Below are 23,880 nucleotides of genomic sequence, written 5' to 3' on the forward strand. Positions count from 1 at the left end.
CCTGCTAGGATTTGAATCCCATGTTTTGTCCTGTGAGGAATCACACTAGGTTTTGTTTCTAATAGGTTTTAACCCCTTTGTTGGTCTCCTTGCTACAAGTATTCTTCGAGGTTTTCCCCTTTGTGTACTGCTGCTCACACCAGGCTCTGGCTTTTTTGGGAAGGTTCCAATGGTGGCCTGGGGGTTTGCTGACTAATCACTTAGTATACAGGCAGTTGTCCATAACTGTCTCTGCTTTTTCAAAACCCAGTGTGTGGAAATAACCCAGTAAAAAAACAAACAAATATAGACACAGGATAGCCTGCTTAAAGGTGCTCTTGGGAAACAAGCCGATTCCAGCTCCCTGGTTCTGAACACCCAAACATTTGGAGAGTTCAGCACTTGCGTAGGTCCATCCATGACATTCAAAATCATAGTTTTCTCCACTCCCCAGTTTTATTTCTGGCAGGGAGAGGAGATTTCCCTTCAAAGCTGTCATAAACAGATAAGTAAGAGTTAATAGAACAAAAGTACTTCATATCTCTCTTGCCTGTAAAGGGTTAACAAGATCAGTGAGCCTGGCTGTCACCTGACCAGAGGACCAATCAGGGGACAGGATACTTTCAAATCTTGAGGGAGGGAAGTTTTTGTGTGTGCTGTTAGATTTTGGTGGTGGTCTCTCTGGGTTCTGAGAGTGACCAGACATGCAACCAGGTTTCTCTCCAATCTCCCTGATACAGGTTCTTATATGTCCAGAATAGTAAGTACTAGGTGATAAGATGAGTTAGGCTTATGTTTGTTTTCTTTATTTGCAAATGTGTATTTTGCTGGAAGAAGTTCAAATTTGTATTTTGCTGAAAGGATTTTACTTTGTACTTGTATACCTAGGCTCGGAGGGTATTCCCAGTGTCTATAGCTGAAAGACCCTGTAATATATTCCATCTTAAATTTACAAAGATAATTTTTACTGTTTTTTCTTTCTTTAATTAAAAGCTTTTCTTGTTTAAGAACCTAATTGTTTTTTTTATTCTGATAAGACCCCAGGGGACTGGGTCTGGATCCACCAGGGAATTGGTGAGAAAGGAGGAAAGGGGGAGAGAGAGGTTAATTTTCTCTCTGTGTTAGGATTACTTTCTCTCTCAGGGAGAGTCTGGGAGGGGGAGAGAGAAGGACGGGGGAAGATGGATTTTCCTCTCTGTTTTAAGATTCAAGGAGTTTGAATCACCATGATCTTCCAAGGTAACCCAGGGAAGGGAAGTCTGGGAGAGACAATAGTGAGGGAAAGGGTTTACTTTCCTTGTGTTAAGATCCATAGAGATTGGGTCTTGGGGGTCCCCTGCCAAGGTTTTACGGGGACCAGAGTGTACCAGGCACTGGAATTCCTGGTTGGTGGCAGCGCTACAAGTACTAAGCTGGTAATTGAGCTTAGAGGAATTCATGCTGGTACCCCATCTTTTGGATGCTAAGGTTCAGAGTGGGGAATTATATCATGACAAAAGCATAGTTGTATGAATAGGAGCGCTGAATATATTTTAAAGTATTTCAAGGAAGGAAGGACGCAGCGTGACATCTTAACCAGCATTTCATAGATAACGGAACCTGCCCTTTCAAATGACTGGAAAAAGAACAAAAGATGCAATTAATTAGCAGTCTAAGGGGAAATAAAGGACCATAGAAGCTGCAGGAATGGGGCAATGAAAAGGAGAAAATAGCTTTCAGACATTTTTTAACCGTTAATTGAAGTAGTGAGGCCACTACTCTCTCATCCCATCAAATTCCTCTTCTACACACTTTTGCTGTGATGCCTACAAGAAATCATTCAAACACTATCTGGACTGAACAGCAGTCAGAGATTGCTGATTTTATCCATTAATTTTTAAAAAGCAACCACCACCTTTCAAGTGATTTGGAGTCATCCAATTGTGCCTATACCTGCCCAGGTAGCCAAATGATCACATTTTTGTTACCATCTTCCTCCTTCCCCTCCTGTTGTTTGTCACATGTGCTTCCCTCACTTGGTTCGAGTTAATTTGTAAGATGTCCATGTCTTCAGGTATTTGTATAGCATCCAGGACAATGGAGTTCTGATCCTAACAGCAGGTACAGCCTTTATCACAGTGAAAAATATGGTAACTGGTGTGTTGACTGCCCTTCCTTTCATAATAACGTAGCATACCTCTCACGTGTCCGACATTGTGCGGGCATCCTATACCTGGTCCAATTTGTTAAAGTTGTCATGTGGTCCTTGAGGCTCGCTGACAGAAAGGGCAACGGGAAACTGTAGAGCTTTCACCAAAATGGAAAAAGGAGCAATCAGAGAGAAATCCACATACAGTATGCGTTGAGTACACAGAATCCCTGTTTAGTTTCATGACAAGTTATTGTCCAGGTTATTTGCATGCTTGTACATTTTTTTTAAATACAGGAAGTGTTCAGTAAAAAAAATTGTTGTCCCTCATTTTGAGGATTACTCTCCCTCATTTCAGAGTCTAGGGGTTGAGAGGTTTAGGTTCTAATAGGTTATAGGTTCTAAAAGATATCCGTTCTAATTTCAAAGATTGTATACTAATAACTGTTGAATGTACAATGACTATACTTACTGCACGAACAGCATCTATTTCATGCATTTGCAAAGTCTTTTAAGGTCGCTTTGGTATCATCAGTTAATATTAATATTAAATGAAAGGCTATTCTGTTTATAAGTCTTTTGCTAATGTCCTAATTTATAACTATCCTCACACACACAGTTCCCATCTATCCGATGCTTTGTGTATATGCATAAAACTTAAGGTGGAATTTGTAATGGAAATCCTTCTCAAAGTTAGGCTCCTGTGGTTTGAATTGATTTCAGCTAAATGAGCAGCTCACAAATGTTTGCTTTGCAGTGACAATATTAGAGAGTTTCATGAACTGCTTTAGAAACAATGCTTGCTTTTTTTTAAAACCTTTTCATTAGGGCAAGTTACAATAAAATAATAATGTATTTCATTGTACATTACTTATTCAGGATCAGGGTAATATTCAAAGAACCTGGCTAACGATTCTAGCTTATTAGCTGGGAAGCACTCCTCCTCTGAGTACGCTAAAAAAAGGTAAACAAATATCTAAATACCTGTCCTCTTTTTGGTGCTGCTTTTGTGTATGTATTTGGTGTGAAAGCTTTTCCATTGCAAGGTATTTTACTATACAACAATTCCACAGGAGGAGGGATTACATTTTTCCAGTAATTTGCAATACAAAGTCTAAATGCTAATAAACAAAATGACAAATTAATTTTTTTAAAAGGTAGCTCCTTTACTGGAGCATTCAGTAAGCAGGTCTGGGGATCTCTGGGAAGCTGGCATTTTATCATAAGATGAATCTCTTTAATAATTTTCTCCCAGACTCTTCTAATTCACAGGCACAACTACTGCATGTGTAAGTATGTTCCCTTTACTCTGCACCCCTCCAACAGATCACCTCCCTATTAGCAAAAATATGATCTTAACTGGAATCAAAAGCCACCCATACAGTAATATATAAACATTTTCCTTATGAGCTATGCAAATTGAAGTTGTATGTCCCTTTCCTACATAGAGATCTACTCACCCAGATCCATTTATTTGTCCAAAACCCTCTCCCATCTTTTCAGCTGTTTTTTTCTATCAACAACTCTTTTTGATCAAAATTGTATAATATATTTTAGAAAGTAAACCTTCTGTTCCAGCTTGCTCACGGGTCAACTCCTCAAATGTGGGTAAAGGTCGAGCTAGAGCTGCCTCGTATCCAGATTTCACAGTAAAACGTTTGACTTGTAAATACTGAAAATATGGGATCTTTATATTCTTTCCTTTATTACTCATCTCCTTGTAGGATTTCAAATCGGGGCCCATCAACAGCTGTGCTAATTGAGTAATTTCACCTCTTACCCACAAAAAATAGTCGCTTTGATATTTTCTAGGGATAAATTGCTGCTTATTAATGAACATAGCTAAGGGAGAGCGCCTTGGCTACAGGAATTTAGAAAACTTGTTCAAAGCTGCTTAGGTCGTCTGGATGAAGGGGTGATCTTTTCTTTATTTTTGATGGCCTAAATTTCATTTTAATCCAACAAGTACTATGAATATTTGGCCTCCAGACTTGTTTGAGTTTTAGCTACTCTTTGGATGGTCTCTTGTTAACCCATCAGATCACATCTTTTAATTGTGATGCATAATAATAAGCCAAATTGGGGAAAGCTAGTCCTGGCTTAGATGGACCTTCAGAATTCACCATTTGTCTTCTATATTTCCATATGAATTTTAAAAGTGCATTCTGCCGTGTTTTTACGGTCATGTCGGGGTTACTAACTGGGGTGCACTGAAACAAAAATAACAAACTTTGAGGAGACATTCATCTTTACCAAGGCTACCGTGACATGCCAAGAAAGCTCATATTTATTCCATTCCTCCGAGTCTTTTTATTATTTTATTCTGTAGTAGAGGGTAATTTGCCTTAAAAATATGCCTATGTTTCTCTACAATATTTATTCTTAAATATTTTAAAGACTCCTGTACCCATTTACATTTATTTTAGTTTGTTCTGACCCTTTTGGGAATATTATTTCCTAAAATTGCAGATTTATAGTAGTTTATTTTGAAGCCTGATACCTGTCCAAATGTGAGAGTCAATTGTTCTATAATTTTTAATGAGGCTTTTGGCTCATGGAAATATAACAAGACAATGTCAGCATACAAAGCTATGTGGTGTTCAAGCCAGAAGACATTCTGATGCCCTTTACCGAGGGACTGCTTCTCTCATTTATTGCAGATGGCTGCGTTGCCAAAGCAAACAACAGGGGGATAATGGGCAACCCTGTCTCATACCCCTTGACATATTAGGAGGAGGGGATTGAAGACCAAAGCAGATGCTTGAGAATGAGTACGTAAAGTCATTATTCCCCTATAAAACTGATTTCCAAAAGCAAACCTTACCAAAGTCTGTCTGAGGTACTCCCACTCCAGCTGTTCGAAGGTTTTCTGAGCATCCAAACACAGTAGTGCACAGAACGAATTGCCAGAAATAAAGATTATGAATCAAATTCAGAGTTCTTCTGGTATTATCAGATAGATGCCTACCAGCAATGAACCTATACGGGTCACAGTGAACATATTTGGGAAAGATAACACTCAATCTGTCTGTTAGCACCTTGGCGTAAATTTTAGCATCCACACTGATCAAGAAGTAGGTCTTAAATGATGCAATGGCCACATTTTTTGCCCCTTTGCATGAATCTGGAAACTCGTTGCCCTGCAATACACCATTAAACTATTCCGGTGAAAGAGGGACCAACACTCGCTTTAGAGCTTTATATAATATACGCTAGAAAACATGGAGCTGGATTGGATTTTAACTTCTTGATTACATCTTCAACTTCCTCTGCAGAAATTTTGCCCCTCAAGAGCTGCCACATCATCCTCTGAGAGCTGAGGTAGTTTCACACTTCTCAAATAGCTGTTTATGGGGTCAGGATTTGGATGTTCTGCAGCATATAAACTATGGAAACAGTTAGAAATGTTTCAGAGATCTGTTTGTTGAATCAGTTACTAAATGTCCCTTTTTTTTTCTAACGAGAGATGGCTGATTTGTCCTATTTCTTGTTTAACTTTCTGGCTATAAAGCCTTTCAGCTTCATTGCCCTTTTCATAATATTTTTGTTTACTATATCTAAGCATTAAGTGTTAGCTCAGCCTTACCTGTTTGTAACAGTTTAATCTTCTCTCTCCTCTCAATTATTTACTTATATACCAGAAGATTTATGTCACCCTTCCAAAGCAGAACGTACTTTAACCAACCCCTCTCTTCTTAAAGAGCTCTCATCTTTTTGTGGAATGATGTTTTACAGGGATCCGCCTCATTACTGCGTCTCCAGAATACCAGAGAACACTTCTCTTGATCCCTTCTGTATCATTTTCTTCTATATACACTTCTGGAAAATTTCTTCCTGGTCTTGAATTCTAAGGGGACCGTACAACAAAGCTCCATTCAACGGCCAGGCCCTTTGTTTTTCCACTGAACTCCAATCTTTTAATCTAATATATGCAGGGGCATGAGCAGACTAAATTATAACTCCCAGATGTCTTATTTAAAGAGGCACAAATGTAATGGAGAGCTCGCATTTGGCTGGGGCAGGGAGCAGAGGCTTTCTGCTTTTAACAAACGGTAATATACTGGGTTAGAGCAGACTTAATACTCATGGGAGAGTCTATTAATGTCATGACTGCGAATGTTAAGGGGATGGATGATCTAACAAAAAGGGAGGGGGTATTCTGCTCACTGAAAAAGGATTGTTGTAGTATAATCTATTTACAAGAAACACACTCAAAGAAAAATGATGATGATGAATACCTGAATACTTCTTGGTTATCAATGTCACTCTGGAAGGACTCTAATAGAAGAGAAGTGGCAATACTGTTTGCTAAACACATCCCTTTTGTTGTCTCAGCAAACTCATAATTAGGAGGCAGATATATGTCCTTGAATGGTAAACTTCTCACCTTACCAGAGGGGCCAGAATAAGGTGGGGGGGGAGCATAGGGGGTCATGGCCCTCCTACTTTTTATTGGGCCATAAAGGGTGAGCAATGGGGGGTGGGGGACAGAGAGGAGCAAGCGGGGGCAGTGTCGAGGGGAGAGGCAGTGCAACAAGCTGGGTGCTCGCGGAGAAGGGGCGGTGTGAGGGCAGAGGTTTAGAGAGAAGGGGTGGTGTGGGGAGAGCAGTGTGGCATAGCAGGGGAGGAGGAGACACAGTTCAGGCCCCTCTGGCCCCTCTACTTTTAGCATACTTCTGCCACTCCTGCGACCTTACCCAATGTCTATACCCTCAATCAAGGGCAACCTGTTTTTGATCAGGTTTTTTTGGGAGGGGGGCAGTTTAAAATGTTTTAGGGAAGGGGATATTATTCTAGGGGGGAATTTTAATGAGGTGCTTAATCCTACTTTGAACTGATCAAATATACACAGAGTATTTGGAAGGAGCAAGTGCGAAGTTGTTGCATCACTTAGAAAAAGAGGATCTGGTGGATGTCTGGCAGGAGATGAAGCTGGACATCAGATCCCATACATATCATTCAGCTACTCATGGATCTTGTTCCTGGACTGATAAGATTTTTGTTTTTAGGACCTTTCTAATATGCTTGCTTGTTTTCAACACTCATGAAAGGGTTCAGCTTCACAGCCCGAAATTCTCTTTATAGCAGCAGCAGCAGGAAGTTGTGTCCTATGCTGATACTCAGGTATACCAATCCAGCAGTGGGGACTGTTTTTCTGATGTGGACACTTGTCCACTAAAATGGCCTTTTTCATGCTGGCCACTGCATACGTCTGATCTACATAAGAGTTGTACCTTGGCTGAACACACTTGTTAATATTCAGCATCATGGTAGTTACTGACTCTTTGGCATGGCCTCTGACACCTGTTAAGTCACCTTCAGCTAATGCCATTGCTGAAATGTTCAGACATAAAATTTTTGTAGTGATGAGCTGGCCTTGCTCACCACTAGATTTTGCTGTATTAACATGCTTGGAGTTGCAGAACTTCACGTTTCCTTACGAATCCCCTGAGCCACCTTGCCTCAGCTGCATGGCTCACTTTGAATGCGAAGAGTTGATCATGCGTTCAGGTAGCTGAGAGGCAGAGAGTGATTATACTGTTGGACTGGCAGTCCTTTGTGCGCTATTGGCAATAAAAACCCCTTTTCAAACACATGGAAGTGTAAAGGGGACATCTCTTTGGTCTGGGTTTCATTTTGTGTTGAGTCTGGAAGAGTTTTTGGCAGGGGTCAGTTTATGGAGTGCAGTAAAAATCGAACAAGTTTTACTGGTTTTTAGGTCTGTCTTTTCACCGTAATTATTATTAGAACAGCAGGCACTTAAGCCCCTGGGCAGGGTGGGCCTTCCACTTGGAGCAGAGCTGCATGACACTGCTCAGGAGGAACAATTTCACACCAGGCAGGGAATTAAACTGCACTTTTTAAATGGGTTACAGGCAAATGAATTCCATGTTCTGTTGTTTTTTCCTTTATGCCAGCAGCAACTGGAATGCATGGCTCAGGATCGCATCTCCAGGGCTGTTTGTTTTGCCTTCTCTAGATCTCATAGACTTAGGGCAACATGTAGAACAATGGGAAGCAATAGTCACAACTGAGCAAAGGGATTATCTAGGCTCGATGTCAGGAATAGTTCATAATTAGCAAAAATCTCCATGGAAGAATCTCCCCCCGGGAAGTAGGGAATCTTTTTCATCACCCATTCAGCTAGGCAAAACAAAATGGGCCAGGAGAAGTCTATGAAGGGATAGTCTTCTAATGGCAGAGTATAGAGTGGAGATGCTTTCAGTCAGTCCTAGCCATTTCTTTGCCTCCATACTGAGAGATGGCATGAGTATAGGTACATCATTACGGCTTGCTGAGGGGAGAGGCTTCTGCATATCCTCTGTACAAGGGAAAGTGAAGGGATGCTTATTTCTTAGAACTTCAGGCACTGTCTAGATGCAGAGGGGTGTTTGGAATCCAGGTTTTGCAGAGAATGGTGTTAAAGGACAGATTTGAGAAATCAACTTCTAATTTACCAAAACAATAGTGCCAAACCTGGCCTGAATGCTAGTGTGTGCAAACCTGAGTTTGGTCAGGTTACAGTATGAAAGTAGTGCACAGTGCTACAGTTAGCAATCAGCACAGGACATATGTCCATTCAAGGCTTGAGTTTATTAACCAGAGCAGAGGGTAGCTGTGTCTTTACCCCTCTAACTCCCAGTTTGTCTTGTATGGCAATAGGCCTATTTCTCTGAACCTGGAATTTAAGATATTAAAAACGTCAGTAATATCCTCAGCTGCTGTGAATCAGCATAGTACCATTTCAGCAGCTAAGGAGTTGGAAGGAGGAGGAGGCACTTTAGACTGACAATGGTGAACATTCGTTTCCTAGCTTGCATCTGTTGACCCTAAATGGACAATTTGAAGGAGATCTGAATTGTCCTTTGTCTTTAGTATCTACAGTGAATTGGGGTGCCACTTGTGACACCCTCTCATATGGACATAGTAGCATTAGGAGGTCAGTTGTGGCTGATAATTCAGCTTTAAAGCCTCTTCTTCACCAATGAATTTGTTTGTTTGCAACACTTCTCACCACTCCAGTCTATCCAAAATTACTCTAGCACCATCACATCCATTTTAAAATGTCTTGCTTACACTGTCAGTTTTGAAAGATCATCACTCTATCTCCTTTTAAAGACAACATTACAAGAACTAGGGAAGGGGTTGAACAGATTCTGTTTCCACTGAAACATTTCTGTGCCTGCACACACTAGACTTCAGAGTGATTCCAGTCTAATCAATAGAGGGATATCTGCATTAGCAGCATTGTTCAGGTTCCACATATGCTGTGTACATGGAAGCCAACATAAATAATTTTTGGAAAGGACAATAATGGTCTATCTCCTGTCTGACCATATTCCTATCTGAGGAAAAATACAAGCCTAAAAAAATCCCCCACTCCCCTCAACAATGGACTTCAATTGTCTGAGCTACCCAAGACAACTTTTCCTCTTAGTGTATTTGGGTATGAGGTTGGAGAGTGGCTTTTCTAATACTTAACCTGAAAACTCCAGTCAAAAGAGGCTGGGACCTTCCCTTACTGCAGGCCCTGTTATCAGTCAAACTTCCACAAATTGAGATGTTTTCTGCTTCTGGAGGAAATGCAAGGAAGTTTCTACATGTATGCCATGTCCAGCCAGATTCCTTTCGTCCATCTGTTTGCTACTGTTGAAATTACAAATCTTGTACTGCCTCACACCAAGCACAATACAAAAGACAATTACAGTTGTTGGTGTCACTAGGTAGAAATCTCCCTTGCTTAAGGCCTATGTGAACCAAAGTACCTCCATGTTAAACACTTTGTGTAACCTAATGTACTAATAGCTGCAAAAATGTAGTGTTAGCGTTAGTTTTCGGTTGTAACAGCCAGTTCTCTGCTGTAACACATTGAAGCTAGGCTAACGCATGCTCAAGGCCGTTTTAAGATACTGTATACGTCTCAGCAGCGGAGAGGGGGAAGAAAGGGGGAAGACAAAAGATTGAATGAGAAAAGATACTGCAGCTGGATGGGAAAGGAGGGGGGAGTAAGAGATTAGCTAGTCAGGAAGAAAAAGTTGTGTAGTAAACAACTGGGATATAAAAGGAAGAAATTGCTTGTTTTCAGGGTGCAGGATTTGAGATTATTTCTCCCTTGCACCTTATTTGAGCTCAAATAAACTTGGCTGTTTGCTTCTCCACCCTGGTGTGTTCATTGGCGCTAAGCACTCTGGGCAACGAACTGCTGTTGCTTGCCTCTGGCACTTCTGTGTCGGCAACACATTTAACAAAATATCTCTTCTAAAGTCACATTTACTAGAGCAGGAAAGGCTGGGTCAGGAATTTGTATTCACCATTAAGCACACTACAAATAAGAGTTTTTTCAGGGCTTTGAAATGAGTAGTTTCTTGGGTGAATAATCATTTTTGGGATTTGCAAGAAGGCTGAAGCAGCATGTGCTCAGCTTGATGTAAAGAAAGAAAAAGCGAGAGAGAGACACACATACTCACTTTCAGCTCTTTAAAGTGGTGGTTTCTACATTACACTCAAGCAGCAGAGACCATATGCAAAAAGTAAAACCTCCTTTAGACCTTTTCACTAGATCTTGATAATGCTGCGTTTGTGCTACCAGTCTATTGCTGTGGAAATTCCTCTGATGTCACAAATTCAATGCTAAGGCTTCATTGCAAGATCAAACATGATGATGAGCTGACATGCAGTGTTCAATTTGAGGTAGCAATGGGCCTGCACTGCAGTTTCAACCCAGTTTTTAAGAACTCTACAATTCAGGAATGTTCTGATCTTTGTTTTATATAGACTGCACATTAAAATTCAGAAACAGGATTCATTTTGGATCCTGCCTGCTCTTCTTCCATTCCACCCTGCCCCAAATAAAAAATTAAGGTGTTCAGCTCACACGGTTTGGGCCTATCAGTAACTTAAACAAAACTATCCTTCAACTGTTGGCAAGGGTGACAAGGAAAGTTTGGAGAGACAAATGAAATGTAACTTCATTCATATTTTAATTCTGATATTCTGGAAAGTCTCCATTACAGTGAAAGCCCCGCCTTTAGTACTAGGTGTGTTTGGACCCAGCCCCACAATACTCAGTTGAATAGACGCCACAATGGTTTAATTTTCAATATTCATCATTGAAGGGATACTCCGGATGGTCACGCCACCTGCGAAGAGAATTCAGATAAAACGTCTTCATTACAAAAGCTATTACATACGACAACACTGGGCACCTGTACTATTCATACAGTGCCTAGCACAACAGACTCCAGACCTGGTTGAGGTCTCTGCCTGTTACTGTAATAATGTGCTACTAGAGGTAACCCAAATAGGATTAAGAAAAGAAAATAGTTAGTAAAGACTTCAGCTAACATTTGAAGCTTACTAAGTGAAAGTGATCAAAAGCTGTTCATTGACCTACATGAAGAGTTATGAGGCAGGATGTGTGTGTTAGTTAAGTTCCGTGTGGACTTGTATTCATACCACACAAGTCAGCACTGGCACTGTGACAGCTTTGTGGGTAGACTCAGGAAGCCAGAGACTTACCAGAAATGGGGGAAAAAAAAAAAAAAAAGGTGGTCCCTTCCAGGTCAGATACGAGGCACATTAATGTAGGGCATATTAGGGCAAGCTTTCCCTGCCTTGTTGCTAGAGACTTCAGACCTACGTTAAATCCTCTTCATGCAAAACATGCTACACAGGTTTCAGAAAATAGGGGTAAATCTGCAGGTTTTCCTACTTCTGCAGGGTAAAAAAATGCCACTGTTTGATGGATGTCATATGGCTAGAATGCTCCTCAGCTGGAGTCCTAGTACTGGCTAAACTTGGAGGAAGGTCAGAAACAGCAGCTCTGAAAAAAGATGCATTTCTTTAGCTCAAGTTGTTTGAGCTGGCATGGATGGGTCTGCTCTGGCTTGGCCTTTTTTCCATGAGTCTTTTGCATCAGAGCGACTTCTGGCTGTCCCCTTTAATTAAATTACAGTGACTCAACACGGGTGTGGATACCCTGGTTAGTTATTTAAAAGCATTCATTTTTGAGTGGTCACAAGAAGCCTTTGAATAACCTAATTAGGTGAAGAGGAAGTTCTGTTTGTTAGTGCCATTGTTTTATGTCCATCTGACTGCAGACTCCATTGCAAGCACTCCATATAAAAGTTCCGAATGTCTAGGAAAAGTAAAGAAGATCTAGGAATGCCATAAATGCAGACATGTGCCCAGAGCCAAATGCAGGCAAGTACAAAGGTCACTTCCACATTTCCCTCTTTAGTCCCAGAAAACCTGGAGGTTACATACACTTCCAGTCTTTTCTGGCTAACTAACCAGATATTATAGGTGGTTTCTAAAATAAAGTAGTTTATAGTGAAGATGTAGGCCAGCACTTCCTGTCAGTAAAAACAACTGGTTGAGTGCATCATGGGAGCTGTGTTATTTACTGGCACCATTAGTGTATTACCAGTAAAGCTGGATAAAAACTGGAATTTGTCCCATGGGAAGTGATAATTGACTTTTTTCCTTCTGAAAAAAGGATGAAATTTGCAGAATGGAAAGTTCCAGATATTTTGTTTGGACATTTTCAACCAAAATGAAACATGGACATTCCCAGATTGAAAAAACTAGTTTGTTGAACCAAATCAAGATGTTTTGATACAGCTTGGGTTGCATTAATCTGTGTCCCCAAGAAGCCATAGTGCCTCATGTTTCCATTTTTTTCTAGGCTGGGCTCCCCACATCTCATGATATACTGTGGTCATGCTGCACTGCTACTGGTTCAATGAAAGTGGAGACAGTGCATCATGGGAGATGTAGTCCAGCCAAGAAGCCAAGCTCACAGAGGAGAATGTGGCAGGATGAGGCACTTGAACTTCAGCTCCCATGAGGCACTATGGTACATCACGCTGACATAGATGAGCTGACCTGAAATATTTAGCTTTTCCACTGGAAAAACAAACAAACAAACAAAATCAGGAGTTTTCCTGAAGAGAGTTTAGATTTCAGACACTGCATTGTTTGTCAAACATGTTGGTGTAAAATTCTACTGCAGTTAGCATTATCTTATTATTAACCAAGGCTTATTCATGTTATCAAAATGAAATGTACTTGTACACAACTCCATTCTAGTTTATAGCTGGAAAAACCACAGGAAGGTCAAAAACGTTCATTCATACCTGCAATAATGGAATATTTCCCCACAAATACATTAAGTAAAAAGTATATTTTCATGTTACTGTTTGACCTTTTCCCACAGGAATTGACAGGCTGGATCAGAGCAGACAACGTCCCACCTGACGGGGGCTGGTCCAGATGCTTAATAGAGCATTCTAACACCTTCTTAAGCAGACCTGGCGTCATCTGCCCCACACAAATTAGGAAGAATTGTATTCTAAAAATTTGAGATAAGCCTTTGACTTAAACAGTGAAGCCTAACATCTCCACCGAAAAGCTGATAATTATGACAGATCTCTATATTTTAGTTATCCATATAAAGTGTCCACTCCCTTTTTGAGTCTTGCTAAGTTTTTGGCCTCATTGATTTCTTGTGGCAATGAATGCCCACAGGCTAATGATGTGTTATGTGAAAGACTATTTCCTTTATTAGTTTTGTATTTACCACCTTTAAACTTAATTGAATGTCCTCCCTCTTCTCAACATTCTCCCCCTTCTCCATGGGCATCGAACTTCCCTACATGAAGATATTTATGAATTCCAGCCAAGATTCACTTTTTACAAGCAGAGTCTGAATTATAAATTCAAAATCTCTGCAGGTTAGGAATTTTAGCTAAGAAATCCGAACAATTTCTAGTATCAAGTACATGATAATTTTAGATAATTTTTAAATAGAGAAAGACAATCATTAAAAACATATTGCAAGTTGATGACTTGGCTATCTCCCCAGATTCACTGAATGAATAAAAAACAAACAAAACAATAATTATAGATTACAAGCACCTTGCTGAGATTTTAGTGCATCTTCAACCTAATTCACCTTTCCTATTGTGTATAGTCCATCACCTTTTAGGTAGCTAGGTAAACTGGTCCATTTGTTCCTGGTGGACTTTCTAATCATAGATAAAGGCATGAAAAAAAGCTATTAATGTTCTAGAAATGCTGCAATCCTAGAATTTTCAAAGCTTTTGTCCCAGCGCTGTCATCAGGAGACAAAAGAACTAATCCAAGAAGGTGAAGAGGGATACACCAAAATGAATGCCTTTGTTGCTTTAGGTTACACAGTGAGTGTTCAGAAAAGGGGCCAACATACAGTACAACCATAGGCTGGACATGGTTTTGTACTAGAATGTGGATAGTCTCATGCTCAGCCCACGTGGAGCCCTAAAAGAAGTGTACCATGCAGCTGCAGCAATACTGCCTTGGGTGGTGAGCTTGAGCTCTCAAGATAAACATGGTCAGGCCTGGTCAGCAGTTGGATGGGAACTGCAGGAAGTGTTTTTTTGGGGGGTTCAGACAGCTACATTCTTTCTTTCTGCTTGGATTCAGAGGAAAGTGTGACTTCACATGGCTGTAGGGGTGATGCTGGTGGTTCCCGAGTTAGTTAACTTCAGCCTTAAAAACTAAACTCCTGGCCGCCTCTCATTAAGATAAAACACTTTGCAAGAGTAGGGTGAATTTTAATGTCCTGGACAAATCTAGTTTGAATAATTATATTCAGCCTTCCTACATTTCTTGGGTAGTTTCAGATTAAAACATTGTTCCTTTTTACCTGTGGTGCTAAACAGGTGTATTGTGCCGCCCTATGCAGTTAAGCCACTATAGTGTTGCACCTCAGAGGTGAGAGCACTTCAGAAGTGGACACTGTCAAGTGCTTTAGGATGCTTCAGGATCAAAGGCACTATGCAAATGTCAAGTGACAGTACTGTGCACATGATAGGAATTTGAGATTCAGCTTCAGCATTCACTTGTGGCAGATAACACTATTGTGGATGATTTATGGAATTAAGATAAATCTTATTGAATTAAATTAATGCCTTTGGGGTCCATTGTATTAAAAATGCCTTATTTATGTGTTATTGCGGAATTGTATGCAACTTCTCAAGGAGATGTGATTAATGCAATCTCTGAGAAGCATTAGGAATGTCAACAGGACTTCTTGGGAGAACATATGTTAAGAAGATTTCCTAGAAAATATACTTCAAGTGAAGGGAATGACAGTGACTCACGCCCCTTTTGAAGTTTTGGCTTGGGCAGAAAACCATTGTCTGGCTGATTAGGTAATCACAGTGTCCTGAAAGTCCTAAATGAATGATTCCATGTCATGAGGGTGTTTGTTCTAAGCTGAAGCTGTGATGAATTTGTGACCACAGGAAAAACCTGTGTAGGGTTTGAATGACTAAATCACCAACCAGAGCCCATGGTGAAGTTGGGGTGACCGCTGATAAGGTAAAGAAATGATGTGCATGCTGACTAGCGTAAGAATTAAGTGTGCTTCTTAGAAATAGCTAGGTGGTAGCTGAACTGGGGCAACTGCACCGTGTACCATCTCTGAAGAGAAGGCAAAACATCTTGCTTAGGCAGCCTGCATTTTGTTGGGGATAATCACAAAGAAGGCAGGGGACTATTCAGGGTAGAAATATCCCAGTCAGAAGGGAGAGACAAAAACACGTGTTTCCACCCTAGAGAGACAACATGTGGGGAGCTAGAAGCCTAAGAATGGATGCCCTTACTGCACCACTGAGGGGAAATACAGATGCTGTTGCCTTGAACTGTGACACTGCTCATATGAGGAAAGCAATGGCGGTGCAGCAGAGTCCAGAGACAGTACTCCACTCCTAGGAGTGGTGAGACAGTGACAATTGTTGAGCAATTCCTTTTACTGAGTGAGCTCCATAACGTGCTCCTTAGCTGTTTGGGACAGCTACCACCACTTGAGGAAAGTGTTTTAAAGCAGAGATGGAACTGAGCCAAACACCACCTACAAGCCCCTTGACCCAGGAGGCTGTTCAGGCTCTGAACCATATGCAAATCTTGCAAGTTTTGAAGTTTTACAAGTCATCTTATGTTCTGAACCACTAGACTTGAACCCCCTTTTGCTTTGGTTTGAAATTCAGATGCCCTTTTGTCACCTTGAGATAATCTCTTGAAGTAAGGTAGACGTGACTGTGAATGGAAGTGTTGGCATGGCAGGGTTTATATTAAGAACCCAGCACTGTTCAAGAGCCTCCATTCACTTGCTATAGGGCTGGGATTCAGCTTGGACTTACATCAGCAACTCCACGTAACGGGTGTTTTTATTCAGGGCTTCAATGTCCTTCATTTCTTTATCAGTGAGTGAGAAGTCAAAAATCTAGGGAAAAAAGACATTAGGATTAATCTGCAGCAAGGGAGATTTAAGTTAGATATTAGGGAAAACTTAACCATATGGGTAGTTAAGCTCTGGAATAGGCTGCCAAGGGAGGTTGTGGAATCCCCACCACTGGAGGTTTTTAAAAACAGGTTGGACAAAACACTTGTCAGGGATGGTCCAGGTTTAGTTGGTCCTGCCTTAGCACAGAGGGCTGGACTTAACCTCTTGAGATCCCTTCCAGCCCTATATCTCTATGTTTGCAGAAACAAATGCAAAAGTCTTTGCACATTTTAACTAAACATGAAAGCCGAATTCTAGGGAGGGTTTATTAGATTCCTCAGTCTCAAGAACAGAATGGCAATTCTGCTAACTCTTTTGGACCATTGGTTTCTTAAGGGAGAGACAATGCCTAGAAAAGGGAGCGCAATAAGGGAGACACACATTTAGGAAAAGTTGCAAACCTTCCTACCATGTAGGCAGAAGGGTACACAACAGCTCCTCTTCTGGGTCTGGCTGTCAAAGAACTACAAACCATGGCTGGAAATAGAGGACACAAGTTGTACACATGTTTAGTGTCATTCAAACAGCTAAAACTAATAACTGCTGATCTATATTCAGTGTTTACTTGATCTCTCGTTGCACTACTATAGGTGGGAACACTAGTATAGACTGGCTGCTAGAGTTTTAGTCTACTCAGAATAAGTCTAAATGACACTGAAGAAGAGTCCAGTATCCTGTTCATACCCTCTATTGCACCATTACCAGGTAATAGAAATGATGGTGAGTAAGAGTCAACACAGAAAACGTTTATGGGGTTGTTAAGCCTCCTCTCTGCCTCAGGAGAGAAGGGGAAGACACTCTAAGCAGGGGTCAGCAATATCAGTGGAGCAGAGATGAATCTATAACTTGCCTGGAAGTTTTCTTTGATCCGCTGTGGATGGAAGCTTTTGGGAATGACCACCACCCCTCGTTGGATGCTGAAACGCAGAGCAACCTGTGCTGCCGTCTTGTTGTATTTTTTCCCAATGGCATTCAGCACAGGATCCTTCAGTAAAGGAGGGGAAGACACATTTACCCTTGAATTAAAAAAAAAAAAAGTGGGTTTATTTTGATTCTGGAGTATTTAAAGAAAGTGGCAGAAAACAGAAATCCAAAGCAAAAACTGATTCGGACAATCTATTATGAAATGAAGATTAATTTTAAATGCATCAGTTATCACCATGTTTGCACTGTTTCCCACTGCCTCTGTCAATTAATAAGATTTATGAAAGTAACACACGCAAGTTCATCTGCCCACTCTCGATCTGCAGTTTACAGATCATGAGCCAGCACTCATCCTATTCAATATGGAAAGTGTTTGGAAGCTTGATTGTCAAATATATTACAGTAGGACATGAGCCAAACACTAAATAATGCAATAAGATTTGGAAGGCAGTTAGTTTCTCACAAGAAGCAACATCACTTGGAATTTTTACTAGTAAACAGGACAGGACTCTAGAAAGCATACCAAGGGAATTAGTCCTACATGAGCAGAGAGATGAACTGGGTGATCTAACACGTTGTCCACCTCTAACCAGGTTCAAAGCATACAGGCATCCTCTAGCCTTTGGGAAACCTGATATTGTACCTTTGTTTCCTGATAATCCTGATCTGCTTCTGAGTCAGGTATTGAACAGCCCAGATCAAGTTATCATGGGATCAGTGGTGTGAAGAGAGGAGAGATGTTCCTCATGACTTCTAGGAAGAGTCCTATGTGTTTTCCACTGGGTAGGTCCTCTGCTCTGTTTGGTGCTCTGAATGATCTAGTGTTTGCTCACCTTGCAGCTACTCATTTCAGCCTCAGAGCTCCATATTACAGTTACCACTCTTCTGGCCAACTGTATGGGGCTGACTCACTGGCATTCCTTATTGACAGAGCAAGGCAAGGAGATTAGTTCAGAGGGTCAGTCAGTGCTGCCTATGTCTACACTGCAGCTGGGAGCAAGCCAGCACACTAAAAACAGTGCCTCTCCAGTGGAGACTAGGGCAAGCCACTTGAGCTCAGACCCAGGAGGTTGGGTGATCTTGAGACAGAGCTGGAATATCCACAACGCTAATTTTAGTGCGCTAACTTCAGTCTGTCTACCCAGGCTGTGAGGATTGCTCTCAGCTGTAGTGTAGACATACCCTGTATAGCCTGCTGGCCCGAGGAATAATGGGAATCACATTTTGGATCCCCAAGTTAGAGCTGAGAAGCTACAGCTTAGTAAAAAGGGATGGTGGGGTAGATTTAACCAAATCCCAAATTAAAAACTTTGGCTTCTCTGAAGCATGTTTCCAAAAAGAGGAAAAGCCCAGATCCAAATGCTCATACTTGCCCCACTGGAGGACAGCAAGGGTTTGGGAAAAGCCATTACTTTTTGCTGGATCTCTGTGGGGAGACATGCAACCCTCTAGTAGTAGTGTTTACCCCACAAGTGAGGCTAGTATGAAGACTTACCACGTTTCATCCCTTGAGGTTCCTAGTGGACTGTACCCAACAATGACAATGTCATGTTGTCTACAGAACTCTAAGAGCTTGGGTTGGGTGAAATATGGGTGGCATTCAACCTACATGAATGAAACAGAAGGAGCAATTAAATTAAATGACAGATACTGAATAACGTCTTGACATCTCTTTCTGCATGTTTGACCAACCATAATCTCATGAATAAGAGATTGTGGGGGAAGATGTTTTAAGAAAATGGAACCATCTAGCCTCTGGATTAATCATTCAAATCCAGGCCAGGCTGCTGGTGGAAGGCCATCCTGACCTTCCCAGGGGAGAGACTTTGACAGACGTTGTAGAAATAATTGATTTTTCACTTCACTGGCCATACAAAAAAGAGTGTGTTCCAGATCAACCCAAAAGAAACTTTGAAACTTTTGATTCACTGAGAAGTTGACCCAAAACAAAACACTTCATTTTTCTAAGCTTTTAGAGTTTTTAAATGAAAAATAGTTTTGATTTGGGGAAAAAATGTTTCATTTCAAATGTGTCAAAAAGATGTTCAGATTTTTGGAATTTTTAGGTTTGATTTAAACAATTCTGCAAATTCAACATGAATTCTAATATTTTGGTTGACCCCAAATCTGCATTTTTCAGCTAAAGATATATCAGCTGAAAAGTTTCACCCAGCTACAATGATGACAGACCTTGAGCGTGTCCACGCAAGGTGTGTGTGGGGGAAATCAATGTATACAGTAGTCTAAGAGGAATGTGGACCTCCTTTTTGGGAAGCAATTCAGACAGTTTAACACCTTTGCAATTCAAGATTGTAATTACATGGGGGGAGATTTGCCTCCTCCCCAATGGATAGATGGCAAATGAGATATGGAAGAGAGATTGAGAGCATGAGGGTAACTGTTGACCCGACTCACCAGCCTTTATGTTCTGCCCAACATTTATGTATAGCCATCTGAATAGAGATCTATGCTAGGAGGCAGGAGCATCTTGACTACCTGCTGATTGTATTTGTCTCTTCCCTTTGTATCCAAAATGATCACTGTCTTCGTTTGCCTCCAGAAAGTTGGTGACAGCTTATGCCGTCAACAGAAAATTGAGGGAAACAAAAAAGAGGGGTTTTATTTATTTTGGTATGGACTTCTCCAAACCTCTACCTTTCCGGGCTGCAGCTATTGTGTACCATAGCCAGAAAAACTCACTACGGGCAATGTGCTCAACTTCTCCTGAGTTATAAAGCAGCTTGCTCTTATAATAAGTTCCTGAAGTTAAACACAAACTATAAGAATTGCCCCCTTTTTTAAAAAAAAAAAATTATAACCTTCTTCCTTTCATCTTTATTAGGCCAACAGAGGGTCGTATTGATGTAGTCTTGGGGGCAGGGGTGTGAGGGAATGGAGTCAGACAATTCAGCCAGAAGCAGTTACAGTGTTTGGTGCTTGTTTGATAACTTGTTTTTAACTTGAACTTTAATCCTAGTGGGGGGAAAAAAGGGATTAGAATGACAGCCGTAGAGACAAGGAAATTCCTGCGTAGCCAAAGAACAAGTACAAGGACAGTGGCAGACTTCCCCAACACTACCTTGCCAGCATCCCAAGGCCAACTTCAGAGGGTGAAAGGATATTTCCTCTTTCCCATGCAATCTTTGGCCTCTCTTCTGATGCTGCTAACAAGGATATCCATTAGCACTAGTCATGATATCAGTCACTGGACATCTCTCCAACTCCAAATCAGAAGCCACCCCAACCACCACTCGATGCTAATGACTTGTATCCAGACAAGCTACTTAGATATAAATGGTTATGGGCCCTATTGTCATGGTTTTACTTAGACTTGACCATTGACTTCAGTGGCAAGTTTAGCTTTAGCTGAGGACATGACATAGTCTTATTGCTAAGTTAGTTCTTTGGTCTAGTACCTCCACAGAATGACCTGTGGAAAGGACATAGAAAAAAGAGTGCCTTAGAACTTTTTTGGCTTGTTGTAGTTTCTTAAAGATAGTTCCTTACAGCAGACACAAAGCTTAGAATAGCACAATATCCCATATGCTATAGGGTTGGGCTTTAATGGTTTAAAATGAGGTAGCCATCTTGCTTCACTGATGGCTGGTTAGCCTCTGGGTAGTGGCATGCATGTCTCAGGCTGTTGGGAACTTTCTTGGATCACTTGAGGTACATGGCTGAATCTTTTTGATCATGTCTGCAGTGACAAGAGTTCATGCAGCCCTTAAAACTCAGCATGGGACAAACTCAGGTTTTCAAGCACCGGAGAGGGATCCAGAAGGAAATGGATGTTCCCAGCAAATGTATATATTGAATGTAGAATGAAAAAATCAGTCACGCTAAGGAGGAAAGTTTGGCCTTCAGTATTTGGCGGTATAGTGGGTAGCTTACTACCTGCAGTAGGTCATCTGTACCTGCACACAAGTCCTCATATGTGCAGAAGTATTTGTAGTCCCTCTGAGCACTGTACCACAGTGCCAGTTTCAGGTAGAATTAGGGTTCTGCTTGGGATCATACCTGATTGCTGACAGGTTTGTGCTTGAGCCCTGGCTTGTTCAGAATCATTTCCAGCTGTCTGCGGTTGAAGTTGGACACGCCAATAGATTTTGCCAAGCCAGCATCTTTACATGCTTCCAAAGCCTGCAAAGATAGCAACGGAGAGCATGAGAAAGAAAGCCTCAATAGAAACCTGCCAGGGAAGGAAAGTCAGCATTATTAGCCAGGTGAAATAGACTCTACTCAGGACTCTGTCTAGAAAGCTAAGTGTGCATGCCTTATAGGAAAGGCCTTTACTTTGGAGGGACTAGCACTCCTATTGATGCTTTCTTCACATTCTAAACCCAATTCTCATGCAGCCATAGATTTTCAGAAGACCAAACCAAGGCACCTCATATTTCAATGTTACTTCATACTAGGGTAGAATTTTCCCAGAAAACGGAACAAATCAGAAGAACCATTTGAGATACAGCACTTATAAATTTCACATGTTCGCTTCCAGAGTTTTATTTCAAATTTTAGAGGGACTTCCACATTGCTCCAGCTTAGGGGTGGGGAAAGGGAGACAACATCTGAACAAGAGACAGCTTCCCTGCCCTGTCACTTTTTTAATTACTGTGCCAGTGTTAGTCCAGGCTCTCCTGCCACCAGAGTCTACAGTTAAGTCATAATTTTATGCCTGTAACACCAAAATGTTGCCATGAAATTGTGCATCACAAAAATCAGCATTAAGACTTCATTGCAAAATGAAGGGGGAGGAGAAGGTGGGTCTGAGGGGATTACAGGATTTGCATTTCAAACAAATATAGCCATGCAGCGAAGGAAACTTATAAGAACAAGGTAAACATACAATAATTTCTTCATTATGCATACTTTAAGACTCTCTGCTTTTAGCTGATGCCATGCTTCATTAACGGGAGAAGAGTATCTTTGCTTAGAGAGTCTTCTCCTCTCTCCCCAAACCCCTCCGATGAATGCAGTGGCTGTTCAGTGATGCAATGAAGCAGAGTTACAGTAGACCCTACTCTTGTCTCCAACATCTGGGTACTGGATGTCCTGCTTGTCAGCTTTATTATTCTTTTCTGATTTAAATGAATAGGGGAATTAGGGAAGCAAAAGACTCCATTTATTTTATGGCCTCTGGCTGGCCTCTTCTTGTCATATGATTTTCATCATTCAATGCTGAGGTAACAAGAATAGCCACAATACTGGCTGCTAAAGCCACACTGAAACAATTAAATTACTCCAGGGAAGAGTTTAGCTGGCTGTATATAGACTGATCCTAATATTCACGGGCAGCGATGACCCCCTTCTCGGCGGCAGCAGTTGAGTTTTTCCTGCCTATTGTTACTGGGGCTGTCATGTAACACTATAGCCTTACAATAAGAAACAGATTGAGGGTAACAAGCTGCAGTGACTGAACAGACAATGTTTGACAGATGTTTTTCTTTTCATGTTTAAGTGAATTTGACTTGTGAATCTGAGGAACTAACAACACTGGCTCGGGCCAAGCATACTGTGAGCAGCTACTCTGGAAGTTATGTACACGGCTCAGTTCCCTAGAAGACACCCCTCTCTTATTTCAGTCCTGGGAGCCCACGTCAGAATGTTGCCATTGTGTCCAAACCCTGACCAACAGCACCTTGTGCTAAGCCAGTACAGGGCATCGCTACACCACTTTTGCCAGTGCAGGTTTAATCCAGACATGTAGCACCTTGGGCTATTCTATCTCTTGAGGAGAGATGGCTGCTTGTGCTGAGTAAGTTGTTAAAAGCCACATGGCTTAGGATGTGCAAAAGTGAGGACTCGACTGAGATCCAGACTCCCTTTTACCTGTGGTGTAAGAAAAAAAAAGTGTGGTGTCTATAGGGTGACCAGATGTCCCTATTTTATAGGGACAGTCCTGATTTTTGGGTCTTTTTCATATATAGGCTCCTATTACCTCCTGCCCCCATCCTAACTTTTCATACTTGATGTCTGGTCACCCTAGGTATCTAGAAGTGACTAAGGAGGGGTTGTGCATAGCCCTGCCCCCTTTACTTGAACCAAAAGTTTCTACTTCTACATAAGGGCAGGTTTGAGAAATTTAAAAAGGTGGGAACCTTGAAAGGCACAGCCCATTGACAATTTAAGAGTCAGCCCCCCTTTGTAGTTCTACTACCCTCTAAAGCAGTGCTTCTCAACCAGGGATATGCATACCCCAGAGGGTATCAGAGGTCTTCCAGGGGGTGCAGGGACTCATCTACATATTTGTCTAGTTTTACAGCATAGCTACATTAAAAGCACTAGCAAAGTCAGTACAAACTAAAATTTCATACATACGACTTGTTCATACTGCTCTATATACTATACATTGAATTGCAAGTACAATATTTATATTCCAATTTATTTATTATATGGTAAAAATGAGAAAGTAAGTACTTTTTCTGTAATAGTTTGCTGTGACACTTCTACTTTCTTACAAAAATCAGCCTAAAATACAATTTTAAGTGAGGTGAAACTTGGCTCCTGAAAGGTGTACAGT

At 41.2% G+C, this 23,880-nt stretch overlaps 1 protein-coding gene across 2 annotated transcripts in view; it reads right to left on the minus strand.

Annotated features, from left to right (window-relative positions):
* Positions 1–11,136: 11,136 nt before the first annotated feature.
* Positions 11,137–23,880, minus strand: part of AKR1D1 (aldo-keto reductase family 1 member D1) — a 37,982-nt gene continuing 25,238 nt past the window's right edge. For both annotated transcript variants that reach the window (XM_030553514.1, XM_030553524.1), the window contains exons 5-9: positions 21,378–21,500; positions 18,856–18,965; positions 17,287–17,452; positions 16,294–16,376; positions 11,137–11,247 (exon numbers count right to left, since the gene is read on the minus strand). In XM_030553514.1, the coding sequence (XP_030409374.1) occupies positions 11,205–11,247; positions 16,294–16,376; positions 17,287–17,452; positions 18,856–18,965; positions 21,378–21,500 (525 nt within the window). In that variant the 3' untranslated portion in view covers positions 11,137–11,204. The remainder of the gene's footprint in view (positions 11,248–16,293; positions 16,377–17,286; positions 17,453–18,855; positions 18,966–21,377; positions 21,501–23,880) is intronic.

The sequence above is a fragment of the Gopherus evgoodei genome, chromosome 1 (assembly GCF_007399415.2).
Source record: "Gopherus evgoodei ecotype Sinaloan lineage chromosome 1, rGopEvg1_v1.p, whole genome shotgun sequence".
Taxonomy (NCBI): domain Eukaryota; kingdom Metazoa; phylum Chordata; order Testudines; family Testudinidae; genus Gopherus; species Gopherus evgoodei.